Below are 27,030 nucleotides of genomic sequence, written 5' to 3' on the forward strand. Positions count from 1 at the left end.
CCAGAGTTGGGTTTGAACCTCAAAATAACTTTTTGAAGGTATGAGAAGGTATGAGCTTCAGGTGTATGTCACATCCTTGCAGGCAGCATTTTTTAGGCAGCATTTTGTTGAATCACAAGCAAATTAGTGATCTCGTTTCCTTTCTGCCTAATCCCTATTTGTAGCAACAGCAGCTACTAGCAACAACAATCTATTGCTGCAAAGTGAGAACTAAAGTATTCATGAAACTGAATCCCTGAGATTTTAAGCACCATATGAAGCTGTAAATTCTGCAGTCTCAGCAGAAAACACATGTAAGGTGTGGGGGAGAGTGGTTTTTCTTAACCCTTTGATCTCCGATAGTTATATGTTGAAAATTTTCCCCACCTGCTTTCCAAAAGTCATGAGTAAACTGGAAATGGTTAAACTGAAAGGCCCCCTTCTTTAATATGAGTCTTCTGCAGCCCCATTTTGTAGAAATAAATTAAAACAGGAATGTAAGCACTGTACCACAACTCAACTTTGTGTGCCGTTTGCCCCTAAAGTAGGACTGGAGAATATGTAACCCCCAGATGTTGTTGGACTCCAACTCCCACCATCCCTGACCCACTGGCCACACTGACTGGGGTTGATGGGAGCTGGAGTCCAGCAACATCTGGATGTTCCTCATCTCTACCCCCAGATACTTGTCTCCTGCTACCCCAATAAGCATTTAGGCACTGCTCCATAACTGTGCAGAGGTCCTGCATTCCCAGTACTTCCCAAAATATGTGCTACTACTGACCTTTAGGGAGTGAAAATAAGCAGAAAGCCAAGGAAAGGGTTCACAAGTTTAAAATGCTGCTTGGGACAGAACCCAGCTGGTGTGAACCATAGCCTTTTGGAGGGCTGCTACATGTTTAGATATCTCAAACAAACCCAATTGGAATCCAAAACATTATCTGAACAGGATGTACAGCTTTTTCTAGGTAGAATAGAGATGAAACTTGAGCAAGATGTTTATAGGGACTACCAGTCCTTGCTGGTTAGGCAATATTCAGTTTGCACTGCTGGTCAGTGCAAGCTCATCCCCATCCCCACCCCTAGTAGTCTCTGTAGTATCACCTCACCTTTGGAATTGTTTGTTATGTGTAGTTTTGCACAGTTCAGATTGCGTTTGGGAGGGCTGCTGTTACTTCCCCAGTACACTCTTCTTGTTAGTCTAATCTGTTAGTCTAAAAGCACACAGCCTAAGATCACACTTTTCAGTTTATGCATTAAACCAGTTTCAGATTTTTTTTAAATACCCTCTACTTATATTGAGGCAATTATTATTTTAATATACAGTTTATTGAAGATTTTGTTTTCCCCCCATATGCATCATACAAACAAGGAATGCATCCCTCGATAAAACCAACCTGTGCTTTGAGAACTGCTGCAATGGTGGTGGGTGATGGGTGGGTGGGCGCTCTGCTCATGGTGCTACCAGTTGATGAGATCTTTGGTGCAGCTATCATTAGCAGGGATTTCTTGGTAATGGCTCCCATACATTAAATAATGTATGTTAAGTCTGCATAGAGTCGTCATGTTCTTTAATCTACCACTGCTTCTTTTGGTTCTTAGACTCTTGTAACATAGTGCTAGCAAGATGTGGGGGGGGGGGATCTGGAAATATGGGCTATAGGAGATTGTAACTTGTGACGTCAAAATGGTTGTTTCATGTCCCCCAGCCTCATAGGAGTGTCTCTTGAGACTCTCCCTGTTTATTTCCTACAGCAGAACGAAATGTTTTCTTGCTTCACATAAATACAGAGAGGATATTATTAGATTTTGTTTGATATGGCACAGGACTTGGAACTTTACCAAGTGATTCTTGCATGTCATACAAGAGTTCCATTCTCTCCTAGGTTTAGCATTTACAAATGGTTTGTTAATGCTAATTTTTCAATATCACTCAGATAATTTGCACACAGCTGGGCTTGAGAATTTAGCATATGCGCAGGCTTTTATGAAGTGTGAGCAAGACTATAGCAACAGAGAGGGATGCATTATACAGCAGAAGGAAAAAATATTCACAAAGGGAGACAAAGACATGAGATACAACAATTTTACAGTCCTTTATTCCTGGTTTGGGGGGAAGAGATCCCCCACAATTTAACAGAAATTCTTGGCTTTTTCAGGGAGCTTCCCATTAGCCTTCTGCAAGTTAACTTGTGGATACAGAGCCATGCCATTTTTAGTTAGGGAGGAGTGCATGAAGTGTGTTATCTATAACAGATGAAATCACTTTAAGTAGCAAAACAGCCTATTATATGTTTTGCAAGTCTTTTGAGGCTGCAGTTCAGCCCAGTACCAAGACAGCCAAATGTCCATGGCCTCTCTTGGTTCGGTCAAGATTGTTGTTCTGGGCTTTTGCCTTGTGGAATGTTCAGTATGAAGAGGGCAGACCAGCCTTCTTTATCATCATTCCATTCCATTCTTTCCTGCCTTGGTGGGCTTGGTTAACTGGCAAACACTCCTTTGGACACAACAGATAGGGCTTCGCCACCGGATTTGTCTGGCCAGTTTAGAAATCCAACTTCCATCTTCATAAAACCTGGCCCATGTTTATCTGTTTTCCAGATTAGAAGGGTTAAAAGTAATCTCAAAGTCCTGTTTACATACATTTTACTCCACCAATTACAAGGCTCAGAAGAAGATTGCCTAATTAATTACCTTGTATACCTTGCCCAACTGTGGAGCGGCTGCAACTTTGTTCCTAGTTTCCCCTCTGGTGTATCTTGGGACATATTTCATGCATTAAGGTGTTTGACAACCTGTTGGAAGGAAAGTGAATGTTTTGACAGGAAAGGGTAGAACCAGCATTTCTATTCCCTGAGGCTACATGGATTTGAAAGTGAAGGTGATAATATAGCCTTTTAAACCGGGGGTGGCGGGGGTATTGTTTGCTGCTATCGTATATAGTTTGTGTTTTTATATTGTAAACCTTCCTGTGATCCTCCGTTGAAGGGTAATAATAATAATAATAATAATAATAATAATAATAATAGGAGCCTTTTTATTACACATTCATAATGATCTGTGTTCATGATGCTATTGGGGGCAGTCACACACAATCATGCTTTCAACTTGTTAAAACCTGCCATGCGATCTGCTGGTGAAAGGCAGGTAATAATACTATTTGCAACTGCAAAATTTTGGAGTGATCGCAGTTTCATTTCTAATCAGTGCACATCCTGCAACTTGCTGCTGAAATCTCTTAACATTTTATGCCACAAATGTTCTGGTTGGTTTTTGTCCGTCTTTTGTTGCACTATAGCTCCTCCAGACAGCAATAATGTGTTGACATTGGGGAAGTATTGCAGAAGAAACTAAAGCAGAATAAAACCACCAACATACTGCAGAATGCACCTACAATAAAACACCAATCTGGAGGGGGCCCTCTCACCAGTTTTAGCCTCACACAAGAAGAGAGGAATGTTGTTACTAAAGGATATGGAACTCAGTTGTTGTGTGTAAAGAAGCTGATGGAACCCAGTGTTCAGCATTAAGAAGAAAGAGCAGATTGAAGTAGATGCCCATTCACAAATGCTATATATATAGGTCATTGTGGGTAGGACAAGAGGAAATGCTTCTAAATTGTATAGTAAGAGGCTGTAATTAAAAATCCAGGATGATTTCCACCCTATCCCTCATTATGTAAGTTCCCAGAGGAAGTTGCCCTACATGGTTTACATCTAAGAAGGTGGTGGTGGATGAGGAAGGAGAAAAGCTGAAGTCTGTCAGAGATTATTGATATTTACTTAAGACCAAGTGTACGCAGTGACATTCTTTTGTATGCAGTACATCCTAACCAGCTATTGTGTGCAATATTGTAATGACATGGAAGATGTGCCCACAGGTCAGCCACAGCAACTCTACATGTCGGTGATTTTGGAGGTTCTGTACTTTTATCAAGCCTCTATACTAACACAGATCCTGCAGTTCTATCTCAGCATGGTTCAGGTCATCTGTTATATTCTCTCAACAATAGCATTGTGCACAGGGGAGTTTGGCCATGTGAATCCAGCCCTTGCATTGTAAGATCATGAAGCAGAAGGCCCCAATGGCCCTTCCATTCTCTGGTTTTCAGGAGGGGGAGAAATTACTCTGATTTGCTCTAGGGACCAAGATGGTGCGTAACTTTGATTTTAGTAATTTGGACTGCTACTAGCATGATGTATGTGTTTTATGAGCTTAGTTGTAACCTGCTTTGAGTTTATCTTACAATACAAAACAATGTATACATATTCAAAATAAATTATGCTAATTGGAAATATTGGTTGTAAAAGCCCCACACCTTGAGGCACCTCAGTCATCATCTTCTCTCTTTCCACCTCATTTCAGAGCCCCGGAGCTATGTGGAATCTGTGGCCCGTACAGCAGCAAGTGGTGGCAGCGGCAGTTCTGTTGGGAAGCCCCAGGCACCCCTGGCTCCGCAGGCCTATAACACTGAGACACCAGTGAGGAATGGATCTTTCCCCAACTCCTTCGTTTCACCAAGCCCTGTCGCTGCCAGCAGTCCAATGCACAGCATGGATGGGTAAGGAAAGACAGCTGTAGTTTACCATTCTCAACAGGCTGATGATGGCAGATGCTGCTGAACTATGCAGGACTTCACTGTGACAGCTAGCAATAGGACTGCAGCCCTTTTGCTTACATATATAGACTCTTTGATGCATGATCTTGGGAGGCTGCTTTCCCCAAATAGAAGACACAGGGCCATTCCAGCTCATACTTTTGGTGTCAACTGATCAGGAAAGCATTTGTGCTGCAGGGAGATTTCATGTTCACTCATTATAGGTTCTTCTACCCTTTCTTGTATCACTCATGGATTTGAGCAGGGATGGGCAATCTTTTTTCCTATTGAGGGCCAGATTACCTCAAGAGTGATCTGTTGAGGGCCACATGCTAGTGGCCAGAGTTTATATTGGGCCCAGAGGCAGAGGTATACTGTAATAAAGAAACTCCCCCACTTCAGTTTTCTCCATCATAGGGGATAGGCACTTTATGATGGTTCTTCCACTTCCTTAAGTCACATCACTGGACTTATCACATGGTTGTTCACCATGATAATTGCTTCTTGCCACCTCAGGCAGAATAGAGCCAGGCTGGGAGGAGATAAGAGGCTATGATCTTTGTTGGCAAAATACAAGAAGCCTGAATGTATGAAAGTGCCTTTAAAAGGCCCCCTCCCCGTGGTTATCCATGAGGGAATGTGGCTCTTGACTTGAAAAAGGTTTCCCACCCCCAGTGTAGATATACAGCTTTGTATACTTATGTGTGGATGGTAAGATGTTTCTGTACGCATAGGTGAGATGTTTATCTCAATAGTCATTTGTTGACCTGGTATATAAGTGAACTTGGAAGAATTTATTGTGGATGGAATAAAGAAAGCTAAGATAAATAGAGTATGACACCAGTGTTTCTTGTGGGGTGGACGGGCCATTCCTTTTAGGAAGGTGATCACAGAAGAGGTGCCCATTGGTATATTAATCAAATTTTCAGAAATGCAACCGAATTTCGAATTCTTATCACATCTGGAAAAGCCACTGTATTGAGTCAGATCATTGGTTCTTGCTGCTCATCACTGTCTGGACTGACTGGCTCAAAGCACAGAGGTATTTTCCAATCCTACTTGGAGGTGCTGGGAATTGAACCAGGAACCTTCTGCATTCAAAACATGAGCTCTATTGCTGACCTGTAGCCTCTCCAAATAGTTTTATTTATTTTATCAGGTTGCAGGCCAGACTTTCATGTTTTCTACTATGCTAGGTGCTCTTGTTTATGACAGTTCATGCCACAATAAACCAATGCACACAGAATATGTATGTTACCTTACTCTCTTTACAGTCATTTTTCCTCAGAAAAAACACATTTCCCTTTACTGTATTCTATGCATTGAATGATCTAGCTTACAAAGGACAAGCTTGCCATGGACTGCACTAAACAGTGTCATCACTCATTGGTAGAGCAACTACTTTGCCTGCAGAAGGTCTCAGGTTCAATCCCCAGCATTTCCAGGTAGGGCTGGGAATACCTCTTGTCTGAAATCCTGGAGTTCCACAGCTAGCAAATGAAATCAGTTCTGAGCTAGATGAGCCAATAGCCTGTCTTGGTATAAACGGCTTTCTCTGTTTCTATTATTAAATACAGTGCTGTTGTTTTCTTAGTAGGATTGTGGACAGAGGTTGTAAGTACTGGCTTTTTTGGGATGAGGGGACAGCATGCTGACATACACATATTAACATTTGTCCATACAGAAAGGTCACATTCTCAGCTTCCTGTGAAATATTTTCCCCTCCGGAATGTTTTGCATGCATAGAATCACATAATGGGTTGCAAACTGTGAACTTACAAGATGAAGCAAAAATGACAGCCTATTCGGAAATGACCCAAGTCCACTCAAAGTTTGTTTCAAGAATGTGAACATTCTTGTGAGCAAATAAATGCAGTCATTTATCTGAGTGGACATCAAAGTCTGAATATGGCAGCTAGTTTGTTTAAGGTCACTGTGACTTAGAGCTTCATAAAGAGATCATGGGGAATTAGGAGAATCAAGAATTTTGGATAAGATGTTTGAACAAGGTGGGTTCTTCCTGTGCTTGAGTCTTAAGAGTCCTGTTATCTCCAGCTCTATATCATGTCTTACAGGAATAGGTTAATAACGGATTCTGCTCTCTCCCATTGCTTCCCCCAGGTTCTCTATAGGTAGCTACCCATCAGAGAACAATGGCAGCGTAGCCATTTCATCCCAGCCATCAGCTGAGTCCAGCTTCCAATCCACCAACCTTTCTCAGGGGCCGTCGGCGAACAGCAGCTACCAAAACACCTCTACATCAACTCAGGGCCTTCCAGCCTATATGAGTGCCGACTTCCCTGATGGCCGAGCCAGCACTCAACAAGATAGCCACCCAAGGCCTCAACCCCAAGCCAATGCAGTTGCGGTCCATGTCATGCCTGGAAGCCCCCACTCCCTCCACAGAACGGTAGCCACCAACACCCCCCCTAGCCCAGGATTTGGGCGAAGAGCTGTCAATGCTAACATGGGAGCCGTTCCAGGAAGCCCGAGCATGAGCAGGCATGTAATGGCTCCATACGGCAACCTCGTTGCATCGCCTGGGAGTCCAAGCCTAACTCGGCAGCAGCCCATAATGGGAGGCAGCACATCCATGGTCTCTGGAAGTCCCAACTTAGATCGGCATATCATATATGGATACTCAGCTCCAGAGGAGAAGCGCCCAACGCTGTCCCGCCAAAGCAGTGCCTCAGGTTATCAGGCTCCCTCTACCCCATCTTTTCCTGTCTCCCCGGCCTACTACCATGGAGTCAGTAGCCCACATTCCTCGTCCCCTGACTCAGCAGTGTACCGGCAGGGAAGCCCCACCCCAACCCAACCACTGCTCCCTGAAAAGAGAAGGATGTCATCAGGGGATCGGTCAAACAGCCTGCCTAACTACGCCACAGTGAATGGCAAGACCTCTTCACCCATCTCCAGTGGCATGTCCAGTCCCAGCAGTGGGAGTGGCATGGCCTTCCATCATACTCTGCCTGATTTCTCCAAGTTCTCAATGCCAGGTAAAATCTCCGTTCTTGCTGCTTCTCACTTGAGTAGTGGGCATCATGGGAATTGGGGAGGGGGCATTTCTGGGTCTTTAGTCTTCCTATTATACCCTGCTAATCAGTACTTGATAGATGAGAATCTGATCATCATCAAGGATTGTCCTGAAATGATCAGCATCCTGATTTTTTTGCAGTGTGTCATGTAGGCACCACTACCCTGGAGTGCAAGGCTCTCCTCATTTTTTTGCTTGTGATACTCCATATTTGGCATCATTTGGTTGAACACAAGTAATCTGTTTGGAATAAAATTGTCTTATCTTGATGAGACCCCATAAAACTTCCTTTCCTTGAGTTCTCCCATTTTCATTCCTTCTTTGTCTCTTAGACAGCAGCCCTGAGACCAGAGCTAACGTGAAGTTTGTTCAGGATACCTCCAAGTACTGGTACAAACCAGAGATCTCCAGGGAGCAAGGTAGGTCTCTGCCCTAGCAGAACAGAGTGGCTCGGCGGACAACACTTGGCAGTCATACGCTCAACATTTGAGTGACTTGGGGCTCGTCCACACTCTGCTTGTCCCATGCCTAGAAAGGACAGATCTGAGAGGTTTTTTTGCTTGTCCTGTGCTTTCTGTGAACAGGTCTGAGAAGTTTTCCATTTGCTCTTCTGCTTTCCCCAGGAAAACTCACTCTTTACTACTGAATTGGAACAAATGTCAATCAGTGGAAAACCCAATTGCTGTTTGCTCCAATTCTGTGATAAAGAGCAGGTCTTCCCCAGGGAAAAGCAGCCAACTACAAGCTGAAGTGTGGAGGAGCCATTGCTTTGGTCCTTGGCATTCAAAGAAACTGCAAAAGCTGCAAGGACAAATCAAACACTTCCAGAACATTTTTCCTCCTCCAGGGGCCTCCATTATGATAGAACTTAAAGTACGTCCTCTTGGAATCCTATTGCTAACCACAGTGATTCTGCGCTAGCCATGGGTAGTTAACATTGGCTATTTTTACAGCACATCTGCACCTAGTATGATAACATTCCCATTGCCACTTGGCAAAATGATACAGATGACCAGACTATCTCAAGATGAGAGAGCTTGCCACAGGAAAAGTTAGGCTGTTTATATATGGAATCATTGGCATCGGTGGCAGGAGGAACTTGGATACAGATTCCAGATTTGGTCCTTATCAAGCTCCTAGACTCTGGTGGATGGTACAATTATCGTGTGCCAACGTAACCAAGTATTCCTCTTGCCTTCAACCTGTTAGAACACACATTCTCTTTATAGATGCTTTTTAAGATGTATATTTGGGGGAAAAAATAGCTTGACTTGCCTCACTGCCCCTCAGAAACCTTTACAACTTTAGTCTAAACAGTCCTGGTCCCTTCAACCATTCCCTCATAGAACTGGTATTCCAAAAACCTAGCCTTCTTTGTTTCTCTCCTCTGAACCCTAGCCAGTTTGACAGTATTAAAAATAAAGTGCAATTAAGTAGCTTAATCCTTTGAAGGCTATATCCTTTCACCCGTACATCACTGCTTTGATTCACCCAGTGGCCAGTTGTAGTCTGATGGCTATTTTAAGTGGTGATGGGCATTTCCAAAGCTATTAGATGTTACCTGTTTCCTATACTCAGCAATGGAAAGTTTAGTTGTGTTCCTTTCTCTCCCCTAAATTAAATCCAAACAGTGGAAAACTTCTCTAATCTCAAGGGAAGTAGGAGTTGACTCTGAGACTTTCATAAGACCCAAACAACTAAATTAGACTGAATAATAAAACTGACTCTTTTTAGCCTAAAAGTGGAGTGGATCTTTCTTTCTAGCTTAACCCTTATCCTAAGGCAGGATAGCCTGTATCCCCAGCAGATGCTTGCCCAAATGTTTCTCACAATTTTCTTGGTAATATCCACTCCACAACAAGAACACACTCCTTGTTTAAACAATTGTAGTACAGTGGTACCTCGGGTTAAGTACTTAATTCGTTCCGGAGGTCCGTTCTTAACCTGAAGCACCACTGTAGCTAATGGGGCCTCCTGCTGCCGTTGTGCTGCAGCCGCGTGATTTCTGTTCTCATCCTGAAGCAAAGTTCTTAACCCGAGGTACTATTTCTGGATTAGCAGAGTCTGTAACCTGAAGCATATGTAACCTGAAGCATATGTAACCCAAGGTACCACTGTAATGGCAAGCTGGATAGGAAGGTAGTGGGGCCCTGAATGGCTGCTTTTGCTTCAAAATAAGAGTGGCCAGCTTAAGCATATTTTATAAAAAGTTGTGAGTAATGTAAGGTGTAGTTTGGTCCTCAGAGGCTGGGCTCTGTGTGTTTCATCTGCTGTGCCACATTACAGCTTCAATTTTTTCACAGATCACATTTATTCTAGAAATTCAGCGAATGACAACTGAAGAGTGATCAGTGCAGATGGACATTGCTTAGAAGTCTCTAACTGCTGGTTCTATAAGGGAGAAGCTAGATGTGATATCAAACAAATGCTTGCCACTGAAAACAGTGCCCCTCTTTCACCGAAATGTTTACATATAGTTTGATGTCATCATACTCGGTTATATCAGCTGCTAGTTCTACTCAAAGTAGACCCACTGAAATTAATGAACATGACTAGGGACTACTAATGCAACGGTCTACTTTGAGTAAAACTTAGTTGAATACAACCCACTGTTCATTCCCCTGCTCTCTCCCATTAGCAGCTGATGATATAGAGCATGGATGAGGGTAAACACAATGCAATGAAGCCACACCACATATTTCAGTAATCTGAGCACAGGATCGGGGGCTTTTTGGCAGCAAACCTGTACTTGGCATTGCAACATTTAGGCCTAAGTGGATTTTAACCTTGGCCACTGGCTGTGGGAAGAGAAATGCAAAGTGATCTGTAGAAAGATCCAGCAGTAATGTGAAATTGGAGCAAGACATTTCCCCACTTAGAGTGCCTTGAAATGTAGAGCCTTCTGGTGCTTGTGCTATCCCTTCAGCTTCAGAAGTGTACGGTTTCTTGCCCAGCACAGATTAACAATTCATCCTCACCTCTGTGCAATTTCTCACCTCCTAAAATAGATGGTTCAGGTCCACTATTGACACGTGTAATAGGGGAGTCTGCAACAGACGTGACAAGTGCACACTTTGGATCCCTCTGTTGACATGTGGACATGCATGTACTACTGAGTCACAGGGACTGAAAAAAGAGAGGCACCCACTGACAGAGAGTTAATGACTTCACTAGTACTGTGCAGTATTGAATTTACATTTTTAAGAAGAAAATAATAGAAGTGGTTTTTAGAACAATTCCATCCTATGGTGGCTTATGTTTACATGCAAAGATGTGCAAATAAGTATATGCTATATTGGGGTAGTCAAGGTGTTGAGGCTTAGAGATCTTGCAAGCATGTTGGTTGTGATTTTGGCCATGAGCCATGTTATAATGATGAATGAGGTGCCTCTGTCCCCAGCCAATGCTGATAAGCTACCTCTCAGATAATTGTGAGCGACCCCTTTAAAAGACTTTGTTTATGTTTCTGTCAACAGCAATTCCTCTCACCCATTCAACAGCTGAGGCACTTGGCAGCCCAGCTCTGCAGATCCATCCTTAATCCAAGAACACGTCCCCTCATTTCCTTCATGTCTCCCCTTGCAAGGGTAAAGTGACTGTTACTGAATGGAGGCTGGCCCTGTTTCAGATCAGATTCTCTGGGGCAAGGACTTTCTTGTTCCTCCTGCAGTTTTACTTTTGCCTTAATCAAATCTTAGAAGGATATTTGCCTTCAAGTATACAAGTAAATTAGAAAATCGTTATTGCTGCTGTGATGGGCAAATTCCTGGTACTGTAGCTACAATGGAGAGGATACTTGGTGGGAAATGCTAGGACTAGTTGTGTGAATTGGGCCTCAGAGCCTTTTCTTATACATTTAATGTACATTGATGTACATTAATGTAAGTGCCCTATACTGCTTGGATCCATTTACATACATGGGATATGTTCTTCTTTCTCAGCCATTGCACTGCTGAAAGACAAGGAACCTGGGGCTTTTATCATTCGAGACAGCCACTCCTTCCGAGGAGCCTATGGATTGGCCATGAAAGTTGCTTCTCCGCCTCCTGGTATTTTGCAACAGAGCAAGAAAGGTATCCCCTTCTTTCACTTTTAGTAATGCCTCCCCTCTCCCCCGTAGCCCTAATGGAACACATAAAATGCAGATCACTCTCAACCCTGACAGTATCTGTTCATCTGAAAATGGGATATATTTGGGCGGTTATACCCCTGCCAAGGGAATGCCTGGATGCCAAATTCTGTGCCAGGTATGATATTTCATACTTTTAGTGTTTGTGGCTTATGCTAATAGCAAGCCCCTGTTTTCAGACTAGGCTCCAAATGTTTTGTCTTGTGAGGAAACAGAGATTGAGATTTTTGTATCCTATCAGGAGCTTTTCTAAATAGGAACTGAGCTGCGGCATGGGAAATCAGGGCGTGACTGATATGATTAGTTCATTAGAAAACACATTCTTACTCCAGATTGCACACAGCTATGCCATCTTGTGGCGATAACAACAAAAATTTGGTGTGAAGTCAGGGCCTTGAGTTTCTTCTGCCATAAATAGTGATGCCGATAACCTGCTTTCATTGCTTCATTCATATATGACCATTTCTAGCATGTAAAAAGGTAAAGGGACCCCTGACCATTAGGTCCTGTCGTGGCCGACTCTGGGGTTGCGGCGCTCATCTCGCTTTATTGGCTGAGGGAGCCGGCATACAGCTTCCGGGTCATGTGGCCAGCATGACTAAGCCACTTCTGGCGAACCAAAGCAGTGCACGGAAACGCTGTTTACCTTCCCGCCGGAGCGGTACCTATTTATCTACTTGCACTTTGACGTGCTTTTGAACTGCTAGGTTGGCAGGAGTTCTAGCATGTAGCATGGAGTAAAGGAAGTCACTATAACTGAGAAGGTAAATTGTTATAATTTCCTTTTGCTTGCCATTGAAGGGCAGCATGGTATGAGTTTATGGCCCACCATAAACTAAATCAGAGTGTTATGGCTTAAAAGATGCTTTCAGAACTTGCAATGAAATCCTGATTTGTCCCAACAGGAGATCTCACCAATGAGCTGGTTAGGCACTTCCTGATAGAAACCAGCCCTAAAGGTGTGAAACTAAAAGGATGCCCCAATGAACCAAATTTTGGTAAGTGCCTACTTTAAAAATGAATTAGAAATACTTTGTATAAACCTTTCCTGCCCTCTGCTTTTCATAAATAGAACTGCCTGGTCCCATCCCACTCTCTTGTGTTTTATTGAAGATAAATGTTCTGCCCAATTCTGCCCTCTTGTGGAGGCTGTGGTGAAAAAACAACAATATTATATATATTTCGAGGACTTCTGGCACTAGGGAGAAATGGATATAACAGAAACCAAGATGCATAATGATAATTTTATTGATATATGTTTCTTAATAATAACTTATTGTGCTGTCTTGATTAATTTTTTATTATATACATTAAGCTTTTGCAAATTATATATATAGAGAGAGCATGTGTCTTAGAATCAAAAGTAATCTGAGCAACAGGTTTCAGAATTTGACCCTGGACATTCAGATATTTAGACAGCTAAGTATCCAATTCATTTGGTGCATTGTATAGAAATCACTGAGGATAAACATAGTGTCACATGTAGCAGAATGTAGCAGCAGAAACTGAGTGCCACCAAAATTGCACCATCGGGTATCTTTAACTTTTGTCATATTTCCCTGTTCTCTTGCCCAGGTTGCTTGTCAGCTCTCGTGTACCAGCACTCCATCATGCCTCTGGCCTTGCCCTGCAAGCTGGTCATTCCCGATCGAGGTAAAGACGTGTACATAGTGTGGAAAGCACTTGTGGGCATCAGGAGCAGAGTACATGGAGAGAACACCACCGTTTATTCATCAGGAGTGTGTGTGTGTGTGTGTGTGTTCAAAAGCTCTCAAAAGAAGAGTCACTTTTTTGTTTTAGGGTTGAAATACTGTATGTCTGAAGACAGGAGCCTTGAATCAGACGATTACAGGAGTCATAAATGCACAACTTACACGAAGGGTGCAGGAGAATGCTTATATTTAATAAATATAAGTGTTTACTTGGGGGCAGCCATGCTTTTGCTGTAAAATCTCCCCTGAGAGCAATGGAATAGCCTCAAGTTCAGTTGCTCCCTGTGGGACTTGTTCCCCATATCTATTCAAAAGTGTGTAATGGCAAGAACACACTGCACAGTAGTTTCTCGTACTGTGTGTGGCTGGAAGACTCTCTGGAGCTTTGGGAAAGGATTTTTAAAATTGGGAGGGGGCGGAAGCAGCACTGGAAACCTCGGTCTATCTAATAAAGAAATCTGCCATATTGCAGATTTTAAAGTGGACTCATGATGTGATACAGATCAAATCAGGTGAGTCCACTTTGAAATCCAAGATTCCTCCCCCATCCCTAGGCTTATACTGAGGGAACAGGAGAAAAGAGAATGTTCAGTTTTATAAAGGATAAGGAATCATAAGGACCTTGCATAAACATAACAAATTCTGTCGCCAACATGTTTCACTGAAAGCAATTTAGGTAGCAGTGAGATTAGCGAGCAGCAACACTGTATTTCTCTATCTCTGTGGGTGTGTGATTGTCCTCTGGGAATCATGCAGAGGGACAAACTATGTAAAAGGCACTGACTGTATGTTCATTTTTCATGAATTCAAGATAATCCTTCCTGCTTTAATTTAGTTGACTTTTAATGGCTACCTCCTGCTGGTTCTGTTTACAAAAATATGAAGATGAGAGAGAATCTTTTCTCCATACATAAAAATGTATTGCTAGAATTGTTAAGGGGAAGTCAACCTGTACCCCTTGTGACACCAGTTGTGGGTACAGCAAGGTAACATGAATGTGTTAAATGAACTTGAGCATGTGGACTTAGAAAGAGCTCTTGCTGATGGCCAAAAACTTCCCTTCTTTTTTTTGTTTTTTGAAGATCCCATGGATGAAACAAAAGAGACAACCACATCAAGCAACTCAGCAACAGACTTGCTCAAACAGGGAGCAGGTGAGTAGCTTGGATAGAAAGGGGAAATATTTCAACCAGTTTAGAAGCCTTTTACCGAAATGAAACCTCCCCAACCTTGTCTGGGAATAAAGCCCCGTTGTATAGTCTCTGGAATTTACTGAGCAGCACTGCATGAAAATGTTTTAAAATATTCTTTCTACTTAACTTGGTAGTACTCAGAGCAAGCTCTGTACACACATACATGGCCCTTTTGTTCCTTCATCATACATTTAAAGCCCTGCGGTTCCTTGTACCTGGAGCAGTGCAAAACTGATAACGTTTTTGCCTGAGCATTGCAGGTACACTGTAAGCATTCATAATTGCATAATGTTTTAAGGTCTTGTAGTGTGCTATTGTAATTTCACTGTACTTTTAAAATATTTAATTTAAAATTTTAAAATTTGCTTTTGAAATTTTAGTTTAAAAGTTTTGCTGCGTTTTTCTTACCAGCTTTAACTATCAGTCAAGTTCTTCGCACACTATCACAGTGATACTAGCAAGCATCTATGACTGGCTGTCAGTTGGCTGGGCAAAACTAAACTCAGCTTTCTATAATCTTCCTGTTTTTGTTTTGTTGTTGTTATCTTATGAAAACAAAGCAATTGTCCCTAGTGTTATTAGAAGATTGTGTTAGCACACACAATGTTGATATTATCGGCTCATTTTGACCAGTGGAAGCCTTGCGTGGAAATTAGCCATCAGGAGAAAAGCTCTGACTAGCTTATTTCTTTCCAAGATTACAGTGGTCCCAGCAAGATAAGGAACTGGAATAAAGATTGTAGGCAATGGAAGGGTTCATGGTAGGCTTGGCTAAACCATGGGTCTCCAGATCTTGTCAAACTTCAGTTCCCACCAGCCACAGCCAGCAATTTGCCAGTCATCAGCGAAGGTTGTAGTTGAACAATTGGTCCATGGCATTTGAAAGTGGCCAATGGGGGGATTGCTGGAGTAAATTGGGGGAATTATACTTCATATTGATGTAGCTTAATCACTTCTCAACTTTTGATTGTGATTTCTGCCATTGGGAGCAACAGACTCTAGGCTCTCCGATTACTGAAATGGTAAACTTGTTTGACTTCTTGCAAAAAGTCAGTCATATACAGATCCACATTCCCTAGCATAGTCCACAGTCATTGGGGAAAGCTCTTATGAGCAGGCAGCAAATAGACTGCAAAGACAAGTTATCCTCATTATAGTCCAGGCGGCAGCAGGATCGAGCCTGCTTTAGCCTTTGTGTATCCTGCATTGTGCCATCCCACTGAATGCGTGTGCCACTGTTTTTCCCCCCTCCAGCCTGCAATGTGCTCTTTATCAACTCGGTGGAGATGGAATCATTAACAGGGCCACAGGCCATTGCCAAAGCTATCACGGAGACGCTGGCCGCTGACACCCCACCATCTGCTACTATTGTCCACTTCAAAGTCTCAACGCAAGGAATCACCTTAACAGACAACCAGAGGAAGTAAGAGCCAAATATGGTCTGGGACTCAGAATGATCTGTGGGCTTCGAAATGAAGACTGTTTTTTCACACCCATTATCTGGTTGTGTTAGTGAGAAGTTCCCCAAGTTACTCTCTGCTTCATAAATAAGGCCCTCGGCAGTGGCACTGGTATAATACCCCATTTCAAACTTCTGTTTTGTCATAATTGGCTAGTAGGCATCAAGTAAAGCTCAGGATATTTTTGCATTTAATACATCCCTGCTGGCCAGTGTTCCATTAGCCTTGCAAATGACTGGTGCAGAGCTCATGTAATAGGATGGTACTGATTACCTTGGGGTTGTTTGGCCATTTGTATGGATGGGCCCAGAAGCATTCATCCACTATCATTTCTTTTAACTATGTCACTTACTCATGTTCATATTTCTGTTTCAGGCTGTTCTTCAGACGACATTACCCCATCATCAGTGTCACCTTCTGTGATGTGGACCCACAGGAGAGAAAGTAAGTGGCAGCAGGGTTTTCGTTTTATTGTGATTAAAGAGACTCAAATCAAAAAAGTACTTATAGGCAGATATATCATAGCAAAGATGGGGTGGGGAAAATGACTTTCTGTTTTCTATCCCGGGTTATTTATTTATTTAAAGACTTTTACTGTTGCTTTCCAGTGTAAGCTTGCAAGGTGCCTAATAAGAAGCAGCTAAAACTCAACATTTGGGCAGTATTTTAAAAAAATAAAAATAAACAGTGAAAAGAGCAATAAACCAGAGAAGGCAAGAGTAAAATACACCAGCCATTAAAGTTCAAGAGCCTGGCTCTGAAAATCTAACAGGATAGGCACCAGCTGAGTATCACTAAAGAAAAAGAAAAAAGCCCTGTCACCTCTGCATGTGACTGTACCTTGAACAGTGCCTGGTTTGCATATCTTAAGGAACAGGCAGTTTCACAGAACAGGATCATATCCATAAAGGAACTCCTAATTTATATCAGACAAAGAACCTATTTAAGGAGCACTAAACCATAGCTGAACAAAGCGAAATATAGGAGATGGCAGAACCCTTCATTCCCTTTGCTTCTCAGAAAATCCAAAGTTCTTGCAGACTCCATTTTCCACATAGAATTCTATAATTGTAGAGTTGGAAGGGACCATGAGGGTCATCCAGTCCAACCCCCTGCAAGGCAGGAATCTTTTAAACCCATGACCCTGAGAGTAAGAGTCTCGTGCTGTACTCACTGAGAGCAGAAATCTATGCAATTAAACTTCTGTTCTTCTGTGACACTGCAGCAAGGTGGACTTCCTTAATTTCCAAAACACAGGAAATTGTCAATAGTAGGTGAGATTTCTAGGTGCCTCACACACTTGATTATCCTTTATAAGGAACTACGGGAGGAGCAAAGGTGACAAACTGAACTTTGGTGAACCATTTGCTTTAGACAGTAGGGAAGCATCATGGGAACACAGAAAGCTGCTTTATACCGAGTCCAACTATTGGTCCAACTAGGCCAGGATTGTCTATGCTGACTGGCAACTGCTATCCAGGGCTTCAGACAGGGGACATTCCCATCCCTACCTGGGATGCCAGGGATTGGACTTGGGATCTTTTGCATCTGAAGCAGATGCTGTACCATTTAGCTATATCATATCCCTGCTAGTTTCAGGGGCTTGGATTGGCATAAATATTTTGACATGAGATTCCAGAAGACTGACTAGAAGGGCCTGCAAAAATCACACCATAGCCCATTGTTGTTTATGAAAGCTGTTCAATAGTGGAGGCACTGGAGCAGCACTGGAGGCACTGGAGCAGCTTGTATTTCAGAGACATTTTCCCAACAGCTCATAATTTCAACACTTTTGAAGATCTTAATATATTCTGGCAACAGACCGTTTCTCAGAAGAAGGGGATAAGGAAGAGGGGTTTCTCATAATAGTAGGAGGTAGATGGAGCCCACGCCCCTTTCTTGGCTGTACTTATTTGTTACTTTAAACAGGGAAGAAAGGGGTCAAGTGATTAGCCACCAATTCAGTCAAAGTGTTACTTTACCAGTCTTCCCTACCCCCATACCCCACTTTAATTACTCCACTGTACAGGTTCGACCTTAGTATTATTGTGGATTCCTGCCCTGGTGAAAATTAACCAAAGGCTGTTCTTATCTCCTCAGGTGGACTAAGTCAGACAGTGGTGGTGCTGCAAAGTAAGTCTTGTTTTTCAACTTCAGGTTTAGTGTTAGACCATTACAAAGGACAGAGGCCCTTCTGATAGTGGCTAGATTCTCCAAAGCTTACAGACATGTATGAATGGTTCTTTGGCCTAATTTATCTTGGATCAAAGTGGTTCACATAACTGAGAGGAGTGATCAGATGGAGAGTTGGTCTGAACTTCCATATTGGTCCTAACATTGAGGTCCAAAAGGCTTTAAAGCAAAAGTCATCAGACCAAGAGAGATGTAATAGGCCAAATCTGTTTCCAGAAAATGTTTTTATTTTAGGCAAAGGGGCCAACTTGGCTTTTATGTTATGCAAGTGTTGAGTTTCCCCATCGTTCCCATGAAGTGTCACGACTCCAGTTTCCACATGTCATTATAGACATGCCCGCTACATTTCTGAATAAACAGCAAAGCCCATTCTTAGCCACAAAAATAGCACAGATAATACAAACCAGCCCACATGGCCCTTGATTCCCAAAGGAGGGGTGTGCCACTGCCATACCAAGTCATCTTTGACTTCTCCAGACAACCATCAGGGAACGTAGCACAAGGTTCTTAAAGTCTCTGAGGAAATCTTGAGAGAAACCATCTTGGTTGAATTCTTTGTTGCGAAAGAAGTCTTGACGTTCTGTGGATTTTTTCAAGTGTTTACCTAAGGAAATGAAATACAAACTTCCACTTCATTTACACTGGGAAATTGTTACTTTAAAAATGAAACAGAGAACGTGTTTAAATAATATTTGAGAATGTCTGGTTGTATCCCCCCCCCCCCCAAAAAAAACCCCAGACCTGGTTGAAAAGTTATACGCAGCAGCAGGCTGCATACATCTGCACATGTCCATTTCCCACTCAGTTGGTGCATCCATCTGTTTCAGGGAGTGGGGAGTGACCCTTGATTCAGACAGATTTGCTTTCAATCTGTTATCAGTGCTGTCAAAACCATGCTTAGCATTGCATGAATGGCTCCATCAACTGGTACCACAGAAACAACCCTGACTTCAGTTCCTCAGTTTAATGTTCCTCAGCATATGGCAGTCTGTAACCACAAGCAGTGATGGCAGTCTATCCTACCAATGTCCAACTCACTTAGGGACTGTTGCCTGTGTCTAGCTTATCTAAACTCACACTGGAGAGTTCAGTACTTCATGTTGAGGTCACATTTCCCCTGATCCCAAAGGGGGTGGAGGGCAGGAGACTGAACAAGAGTCTGAAAAAGACTCTTGCCATCCCAAACTCAATGCAAAAACTTTTTTTTTTTCTAACCTCCCAAGTTTTGCCATTTTGTTTAGCAAAAGAAAAAGGACTAAAAAATGCAGTAGAAAAATGCAATCAGAGTAATAATTTGTTCCAATAAACAATGGAGAGTTTTGTACTATAGATGTGATACTAGCCCATACATAATGAGAGATTTATTGAATACGATCCTTTTATTTCTACTAGGAGAGAAAAATCCTATTAAAAGCCAATCTGTGTGACCAATTTGAGCTACTTCCTCTCTCTGGTCGTGTTTTCCGTTCTCCTCCTGATACTGCCTCTAGCTGAGTAGCTTGGAGCGAGCTCCGGGGGCTTATGGGCCCCACTAATTTTAGGTACTGTCTGTAGCAAGGGGTGTTTTTATTAGAATCTCCAGCTGTCTGGATTTTTCTTTCTCTAATTAGAAATGACAGGAGGAGGATCACATTTTGTTCCAATTTGTTTCATCTAGTATTTATAACTTTCCGTTTGAAAGTTAAAATTGAAAACAAACAAACAAACAAACCCAAAACATCTTGTTCTTACTGAGATAATGGAGCTACACCAATTGAAATCCACATCCTTTCTCCAAAGGCCACACCTCCCCACCTCCAATTCCATGTGATACATGTCTCAAGTTCCACTGGTAGAAGATTGAATATTTATATAGCTTATCTGATAACACTAGTATGCAATCTCTGCTCCACAAATAGCTGTGGTTATTCATGTCTGCCCTAGCTTACACCTTTCTCTCTCTCCCTCGCCTCCCATTCTTTTCTTTGTCATCTCTGCAGACTCTTTGGCTTTGTGGCCAGGAAACAAGGCAGTACAACAGACAACGTCTGCCACCTCTTTGCTGAGCTGGACCCCGACCAACCAGCTGCCGCCATTGTCAACTTTGTCTCCAGGGTCATGCTCGGCTCCTCTCAGAAGAGATGAACCGATGCCTTCCCCCTGAAGGGGGCTTCTTGCCCTTGAATTTTGAAGAAGGACTTGGAGTTGTTCCGAGGAGGAGTGCGAGGAAGTGCGTTGCAAAAGAGGGAAGTGAACCAATTTTAGGGGGCGGGGGGAGAGAGGGAGAGTGGGGGAAGGTCTGAATTGCTGAAAAGCCCAAACCAAGCAAACGTACGTACATAGTAGAAACCAAGGAACCGACATCGTCGCCTTTCCCTGCCAAGTTCAAGAGGTGGAGACAATTTTGGCTTTTTGGATCAGCATGAAATCAGAGAATTCAGCCCCACAGGCCAAAGCACGGATCTTATTTACCTTTGTGGGGTAGGACTATATAGTAGTTGCTTGTTTAGAAAATAAGGCAAACTTTTAAAAAATCATGAACACGTGAGCTGCAGGAATCACATTGAGAGACATGCCGAACAAGCAATCATTGGTACCCATTTCTGAAAGTAATTGCTCCCAACTCTTCAACTGCTGAATGTATGGAGTGTGTGTGCGTGTGCCTGTAGTGTGCACCTGTTACAATACATATCTGTGGAAATCTGCAGTGTTAAGATCATGACTTTGCTGAATGATGTGATGGTTATTCAGAACGGTTGACCCCTGCATTCTCCTCCTCCTCCTCTAGGAACATTGGCCTCCATTACTCCAGCTGGAGAAGCCTCATGAGCAGTAGCGCCTGATCTACTACAGTGGCAGGAAGTCCACACCTCATACATGTGCACAGTGCATGTGCACACATAATTTGTATACCAGAGTTGCAGGGAGTATTCCCCTAGCTAAGTTTAAGGAGCATGCTAGCCACATCATAATTATATCTTCTGGTTTCTATGCAATGAGACCCATGGTTGGTCATTTGAACAGGGAATCTGTCCCATGATCCCCTTGCCCCTAAAAAAAATTAAATACCAGCAGTTTGGGAATGCCATTCCTTTCCTGTCCAGGCTTACCCCTTCTCGGTAGGCATGCACGTCATTTTGTATCTTGCATGGAAATTATTCAATTGCGTGAAGGCAAGATGAATGATCCAGTAATGGGAAGAGGGGGATCTTGTTTTGAAGCCACTAGGAATAATGATGTAAGGAGAGCCAACTTGGTGTGAGCTTTGGCTTAAGCACAGCCATAGTTGATTAATCTGTATCCATTTGAGCGCAACAATTAATATGTAGCAAAATTCATTATTTTGCCTCTTCAGGCTTTGTGTTTGCTTCTGGAGGCATCAGATCTTGCATCGACACACTACTTGACACTTGGCAGTGTTGTCCTCAACTGACATTTGTTGTGGAAAGGGAGGCAGTTTCTACCTTGCAAATCTTTTTTGTGCAGAGCCGCTACATATCGATTTTCACAGTGAATGAGGTAGTAATGTAGCAGCAGCCATGGAGGAACTATGTATTTTTCTGCCAACATCACAAATTAGTCTTTTTACTAGCATGACTTCTGCCACTCCTAATGGGGGGCCTGCAGAAGTGCTGCCTATTAACTAATGGCTCTGGGTATCTTTGTCAAGGAAAGGTTGACTTGTCAGGAGACGTCTGCTTTGTTGTGGAAGTATCCTTCTGTTGTGTAGGGTTCTCACATCATCTGCACTGGCAAATCCCAGACATGAACACTTGTGCTGAATGGACAAAGAGATGTTCCCATGTGTCAAATCCTATGGGTTTATTGTGAATTCTTCAACCTCTACTTAGACTAGAGTCAAGGCCCTGCTGAAAGCAAGTCACTTTTGGCTTGCTGTGTCAGCTGGTCCAACGGGGATTGGTTAAAGACTTATGAAGAGACTAGCATGCATGACAACAACTTGAATCAACAGATAAGGAGCATGTGGGAAGTAAGCCCTTCACACCCTCCTCTGTTGATAACACGCAACAGGACTCATAACACACAGTGTGGGTTGGGCTGGGCTGAGACCTCCCATTTAAAACAATGGATGAAAAGTCTGTTCCCCTAAAATGCCATCTGGGTTCCTGAATTAGTAGGGGAAGATCTTTAGGGACAGGCTGTGTGTTGATGAAGCACTTCAGCATGAAGCCATGCAACATTCACTAAAAAGTCAAAATACAAACTCCAAGTCATGCAGTCACCTAAATTCCCCTAGAGAGTGTGGCTCTCTCATTGCCTTGATATAATATATATATGTATGTATGTATGTATGTATGAAATATACTGACGAAATAATGTAAGCTAATCAAAAAAATTTAAAGTGAAATTTACACAAAAAGTATTTATTTTTGCCATATTGCTTTTATCTATCTTTTACCTCCTCTGATATTTTCATCTTCCTACATTCCCCCCTCCTCCCTGTCCATGTTATAGACTCTTGTATGTATAACTTAGTACAAAGTGCTTATTTGGTTAGTATTATTGACATGGGCAAGATTTCAAAAGATGTCCATCCCTCTCCACCCCAGCCCCATAAGAGCAATGTATTTTGATATCATGCCACAGGGCGGTGCAACAATACAGCCTTTCTCATCCCCACCTCCTCATTTTTAGAAATGAGCAAGTGAGCATGTATAAATTTTGTACTTCGTTGCTGAGTGACGCAAAGGTTAGAGGTGTGCGTATGTGTGAAAGTGTGTGAAGAGAGACTTATTTCTGGATACTGTATAAAGCATGAGTTTTGCATCCAAGGACTGTTGTTGAGATGGTTCCTTGGATGGAGTGGGAGCATCAGTTATTGGTGTCATCGTCCAGGCTCTGCCCCACCTGCATCCAGATGGGATGCCAGAGACTGCGATAGCTTATTCTCTTCTAGGTTACAAATATTTCCTCCTTCTGCAAAATTCAAGCAAGATGATTCCCCCTCCCTCACCTGCAACTGTCTCACCCTGCCATTAACCAATTAGAGAAACACTGTGTCTATAGATATATATATAAATATTATAAATATATATATTTTTTGAAAGTCTCTATTTTTCAGACTTCATTTTTTCACTGCTTTCAAAAAATTAAAATTTGCAATCTCACCCTTCCCCTTCATCATTTGTTGTCGTGCCACAGAGAGCGGTATTGAAACTTTATGGTTCATTATTGTTTTGCCATTCAAAGGAAGTGACCTTGATATAAGGCTTCTGTGGTCACATATATATCATCATGGCGAGCACACGCATGTCAGAATACCTGCTTCCAGCCATGACCTGCTCACTGCTCCTTTACTAACTCACTAGCTGAAGATGGAAAGTTTAAAGATCCCTATGTGTTTGGGCCATACTTGTTGACTATGGCTTTATTTTAAAAGGCAGGGCTAATCACATTATGTAACTTGTTGCTTTTCCAGCTTGCATTCAAGACAAAAGCTGCATTTTAGGAGTAACTGTTGTATTTATCAACCACAGTTTTTCCATAGATCAGGTCCCCAGCTCCTCCAGGGTGGCTCTCAATCCGGAGCTAACCAAGTGCTTGTGAAAAAGAGCACAAAGAGGCACAAGAAGTTGCTAGAAGAAATGAGAGTTCCCCCAGACCCAATAATTTCTGTGTATATCTTGATTGGGTTAGTGGAGTATGATTTTTATCTGCCCTTCCTTCCTTTCCCTCAATTTGCAGTGTGCCTCTTCATTTGTGCTAAGAACCATAGAGCAGGGATCAAAAGGAGACCAATCTCGATGGAAACCTCTGGTCCATTTTTATGGACTGCCAGTGCCAACCCAGGAAGGAACATCCTGGCATATGTGAGGAGGAGAAGGCAACCAATTTTCGAAACACTGTCACAACTTCAGAGGCAACAGATTGTCTCCTTCTCTGCCTTGTGGGGCTATTTGCGTCTGCCATGTTCTTTATCCATTGATCTCCCCGCACCCAGCCAATTGCCCAGGATGTAAGTGAGCTGCTCACTAGGTGAGTCATCCTTGGGTTGGTTGTTGGTGTTAATTTGCCTCAGCCACAGTTTCTTCATAGGCTTAAGGAGGCTGTTTGTGGCACTGGAGAGAGCGAGTCCCTGTTCTAAACTGGTTTAGTTGCTTTCTGCCAAACTCCAAGTGCTGGAGGAGCTGCTGCAATCCCCGAAAAAAACTTGTGCCATTTATTGAATGTCTTTTAAAGAGCACAAGAGAAGATAATTCCATCTGAAACTCACCAACTCATTTCCAATGCCTGGGACTGATGTCTAATGTATCCCCCCCCCAGTGTATGCAATGTAGTAATAACTCTACCCTTTCAATAGAAGGTGTTATATTTTATACACATGCACACAAACACCCTCCTCCGTACAAAAAGAACTGCATAATCTTGCCAAAGATACCTGTCTGAAATGCACTTTCCTCTTCCTGTTGGCTGTACATTTCTTGAATGTGCCTCTTTTCCACTCTTTAGTTTTTCTTTCTTTGTTTTAAAATCATGTTTACTAGTGACTTTTGTTCATTATGTTTTTCTCTAGCAAATTTGTGAAAATTAAATCACCCTTCCACCAGCTGGGTGGTGATAACTAATTTGATATATAACTTGAGATTTGAGGAAGGTTACTGAGCAGTGAAACAGCCAAAGTAAGATGTAGAAGAGAACAGGAGCAAAGCCATTCATATACCCTCATGTCCAGTTCCTTAAATGTTATAAAAATCCCAAATTTATCCCTAAAGCTCCTGCAGTTGCTTGCTTTAAATACAACTTCAAATAAGTAATCATTTTTAAATAAGTAATCCCTTCCCAATGCCTGTGAAAGAAATTTAAAGTAAACAGCATTAGAGACAGTACTGTCTCTTTTTGTCTCTATGTAGCTGACATACAATGGACAAAGATGTTTAATATTTTGCAGCAACAAATATTATTTGACATCCAGCTCAATATAGCTGTGAGGATTAATGACCTAATATATCTCTGCATTATGGCAAACGGCTGCACTGCTACTCTACATGGGGCATTGTAGTTTTGCTAAATCTTTCTTGTAGTATAAGAAAGTCATAAGGCCAGAGTCATAAGGACCATACTAGACCAATACCCCAAAGAAACCAATGGCCTGTACTCAGTAATTGGAACTGGGTGTATTGGAGAAACATTTAAAGGCCACAGGCCCAATATATTACTATATTCTGGCAACCATCAATTTATTAATCTGTTTGTGGATAACTCAGAACACGTTATTCAAGTTGAGTCTGTTCTGATTAAGCCAAGAAGTTCAGTTAAAAATTAAAAGGGATAAAACCATCACTTTGTGAGGAATAAACTCCCAGGTTTATACATGGACATAATAGCTTCTGTCATACTAAGGCAATGAAGACTAACATCTCCTATTGCAGCCCCCTTATAAAGCTTCCACCCATTTTTAGAAGTTGTTCCATAATTTGTCATCATAGTGTTTGTACAGCATTTTCATCAGCATTCTCACCCACATTAAAAACAAACAAACCCTTGTTCAACATGGCCCCTCATTCACCCAGTGCCCATTAATGGCAACCTGGCAGCATAGCCACAAAGCTCCTGTGGTTCTCCAAATAAATCATTAGCCAATGCCATCCAATATATACCTGAATTTGGGGCTAAAGAAAAGCAGCATGTATAGGGTTATTAATAAAAGCAACAGACTCCTAAAACAACACCGGAATATTGAGCCCCACAAAAAGAAGACATTTTACTCCTAACCATGTTCCTTGGAAGTGCCCCATTACAATCATGTGGTCCTACAAGTGATGGGTTTAGGATTGGGATGCTGGTTTCTGTTGCAAGTAGGTACTTTTTCAAAAGAGCAGCATAAAATTACTCAACTCTGGAGCACACCCATTGATCTCCAGTAGTCAGTTCCCATTTTTTTAAGTAGGTCTACAGGAGATGAGTGGCATAGCTCCAAAATCAGTTTCAGATTTAAAGCCAAATGGTCCAAATCTAACAGTGTTTACTAGGAAGTACATCCCATTCAAGTCAGTGACATCTACTCTCAAGTTAAGAGGGCAGTTCTATGCAGAAGTCAATTCCACTGAAGACAATAGAGCTTATAGACAATGGTTATAGGGTTGCAGCCGCTAAAAGCAGGGAGATCCAGACTTTAAAATTGCAGTTCAGACTATTTGCTGTTTTATGACTACCATGGTTAATGTTGTTACAGCACCCTTTATCAGTATTAATGACCTTTTAAAGCAACTTTTTGTTTCTTCTTGCATCCCCTCCCATTTTTAAAGTACACACCAAACATGCAAATGCCTACACAAAGAGGAGTAATTGGGAAGGGAAACAAGCCACATGCCAGAATTAACTCCCTTTTAATGTATTTATACAGACAGAATTATCCTTTATATTTTGTATCTTTGTGCCCATACCTTTTGTCAGTTCTCTAAGAGACGCCTCTGCATCACCCATGGTTCACGTGTGAATGGACCATGCACAACTAAGCTTTCCTTTCCCTTTGTACAGCTATCTTGACTCATTGCAGTTCCTTGTATGGCTTTATAAATGATAAGATTTTAAACAAAATCAATTATATGAAATATACTGTTGCTTGAAAATGCCCAGCTTGGTGTCTGGATTGCTGGAATTGTATCTCAAAACTTTAAGGGAGCAAAGGAATAAAGACTCTCTACTTTTTGCACAGGGAAATCATGATGGTGGCTGTATTCACTCCTGCTCCCTTGCACTCTCACACCGAAGAGTTTGCACGCTGCAAAA

The 27,030-nt window shown here is 42.2% G+C and overlaps 1 protein-coding gene and 1 long non-coding RNA gene across 21 annotated transcripts in view; one reads left to right on the top strand and one right to left on the bottom strand.

The window, feature by feature from the left end:
* TNS1 (tensin 1) overlaps positions 1-26,961 on the top strand; it is a 327,307-nt gene extending 300,346 nt beyond the window's left edge. For all 20 annotated transcript variants that reach the window (XM_079968266.1, XM_079968280.1, XM_079968283.1 and 17 more), the window contains 11 exons: positions 4,345-4,540; positions 6,698-7,575; positions 7,946-8,032; positions 11,555-11,686; positions 12,648-12,740; positions 13,318-13,395; positions 14,537-14,608; positions 15,902-16,070; positions 16,483-16,551; positions 18,208-18,240; positions 20,280-26,961. In XM_079968266.1, coding sequence (XP_079824392.1) covers positions 4,345-4,540; positions 6,698-7,575; positions 7,946-8,032; positions 11,555-11,686; positions 12,648-12,740; positions 13,318-13,395; positions 14,537-14,608; positions 15,902-16,070; positions 16,483-16,551; positions 18,208-18,240; positions 20,280-20,424 — 1,952 coding nt within the window. In that variant the 3' untranslated portion in view covers positions 20,425-26,961. The remainder of the gene's footprint in view (positions 1-4,344; positions 4,541-6,697; positions 7,576-7,945; positions 8,033-11,554; positions 11,687-12,647; positions 12,741-13,317; positions 13,396-14,536; positions 14,609-15,901; positions 16,071-16,482; positions 16,552-18,207; positions 18,241-20,279) is intronic.
* The window catches only part of LOC307212426, a 29,227-nt gene continuing 20,704 nt past the window's right edge, over positions 18,508-27,030 (bottom strand). The window contains exon 2 of the long non-coding RNA XR_013836990.1: positions 18,508-18,904. This is a non-coding gene — a long non-coding RNA (uncharacterized lncRNA). The remainder of the gene's footprint in view (positions 18,905-27,030) is intronic.

The sequence above is a fragment of the Podarcis cretensis genome, assembly GCF_951804945.1.
Source record: "Podarcis cretensis genome assembly, chromosome: 1".
NCBI lineage: Eukaryota > Metazoa > Chordata > Lepidosauria > Squamata > Lacertidae > Podarcis > Podarcis cretensis.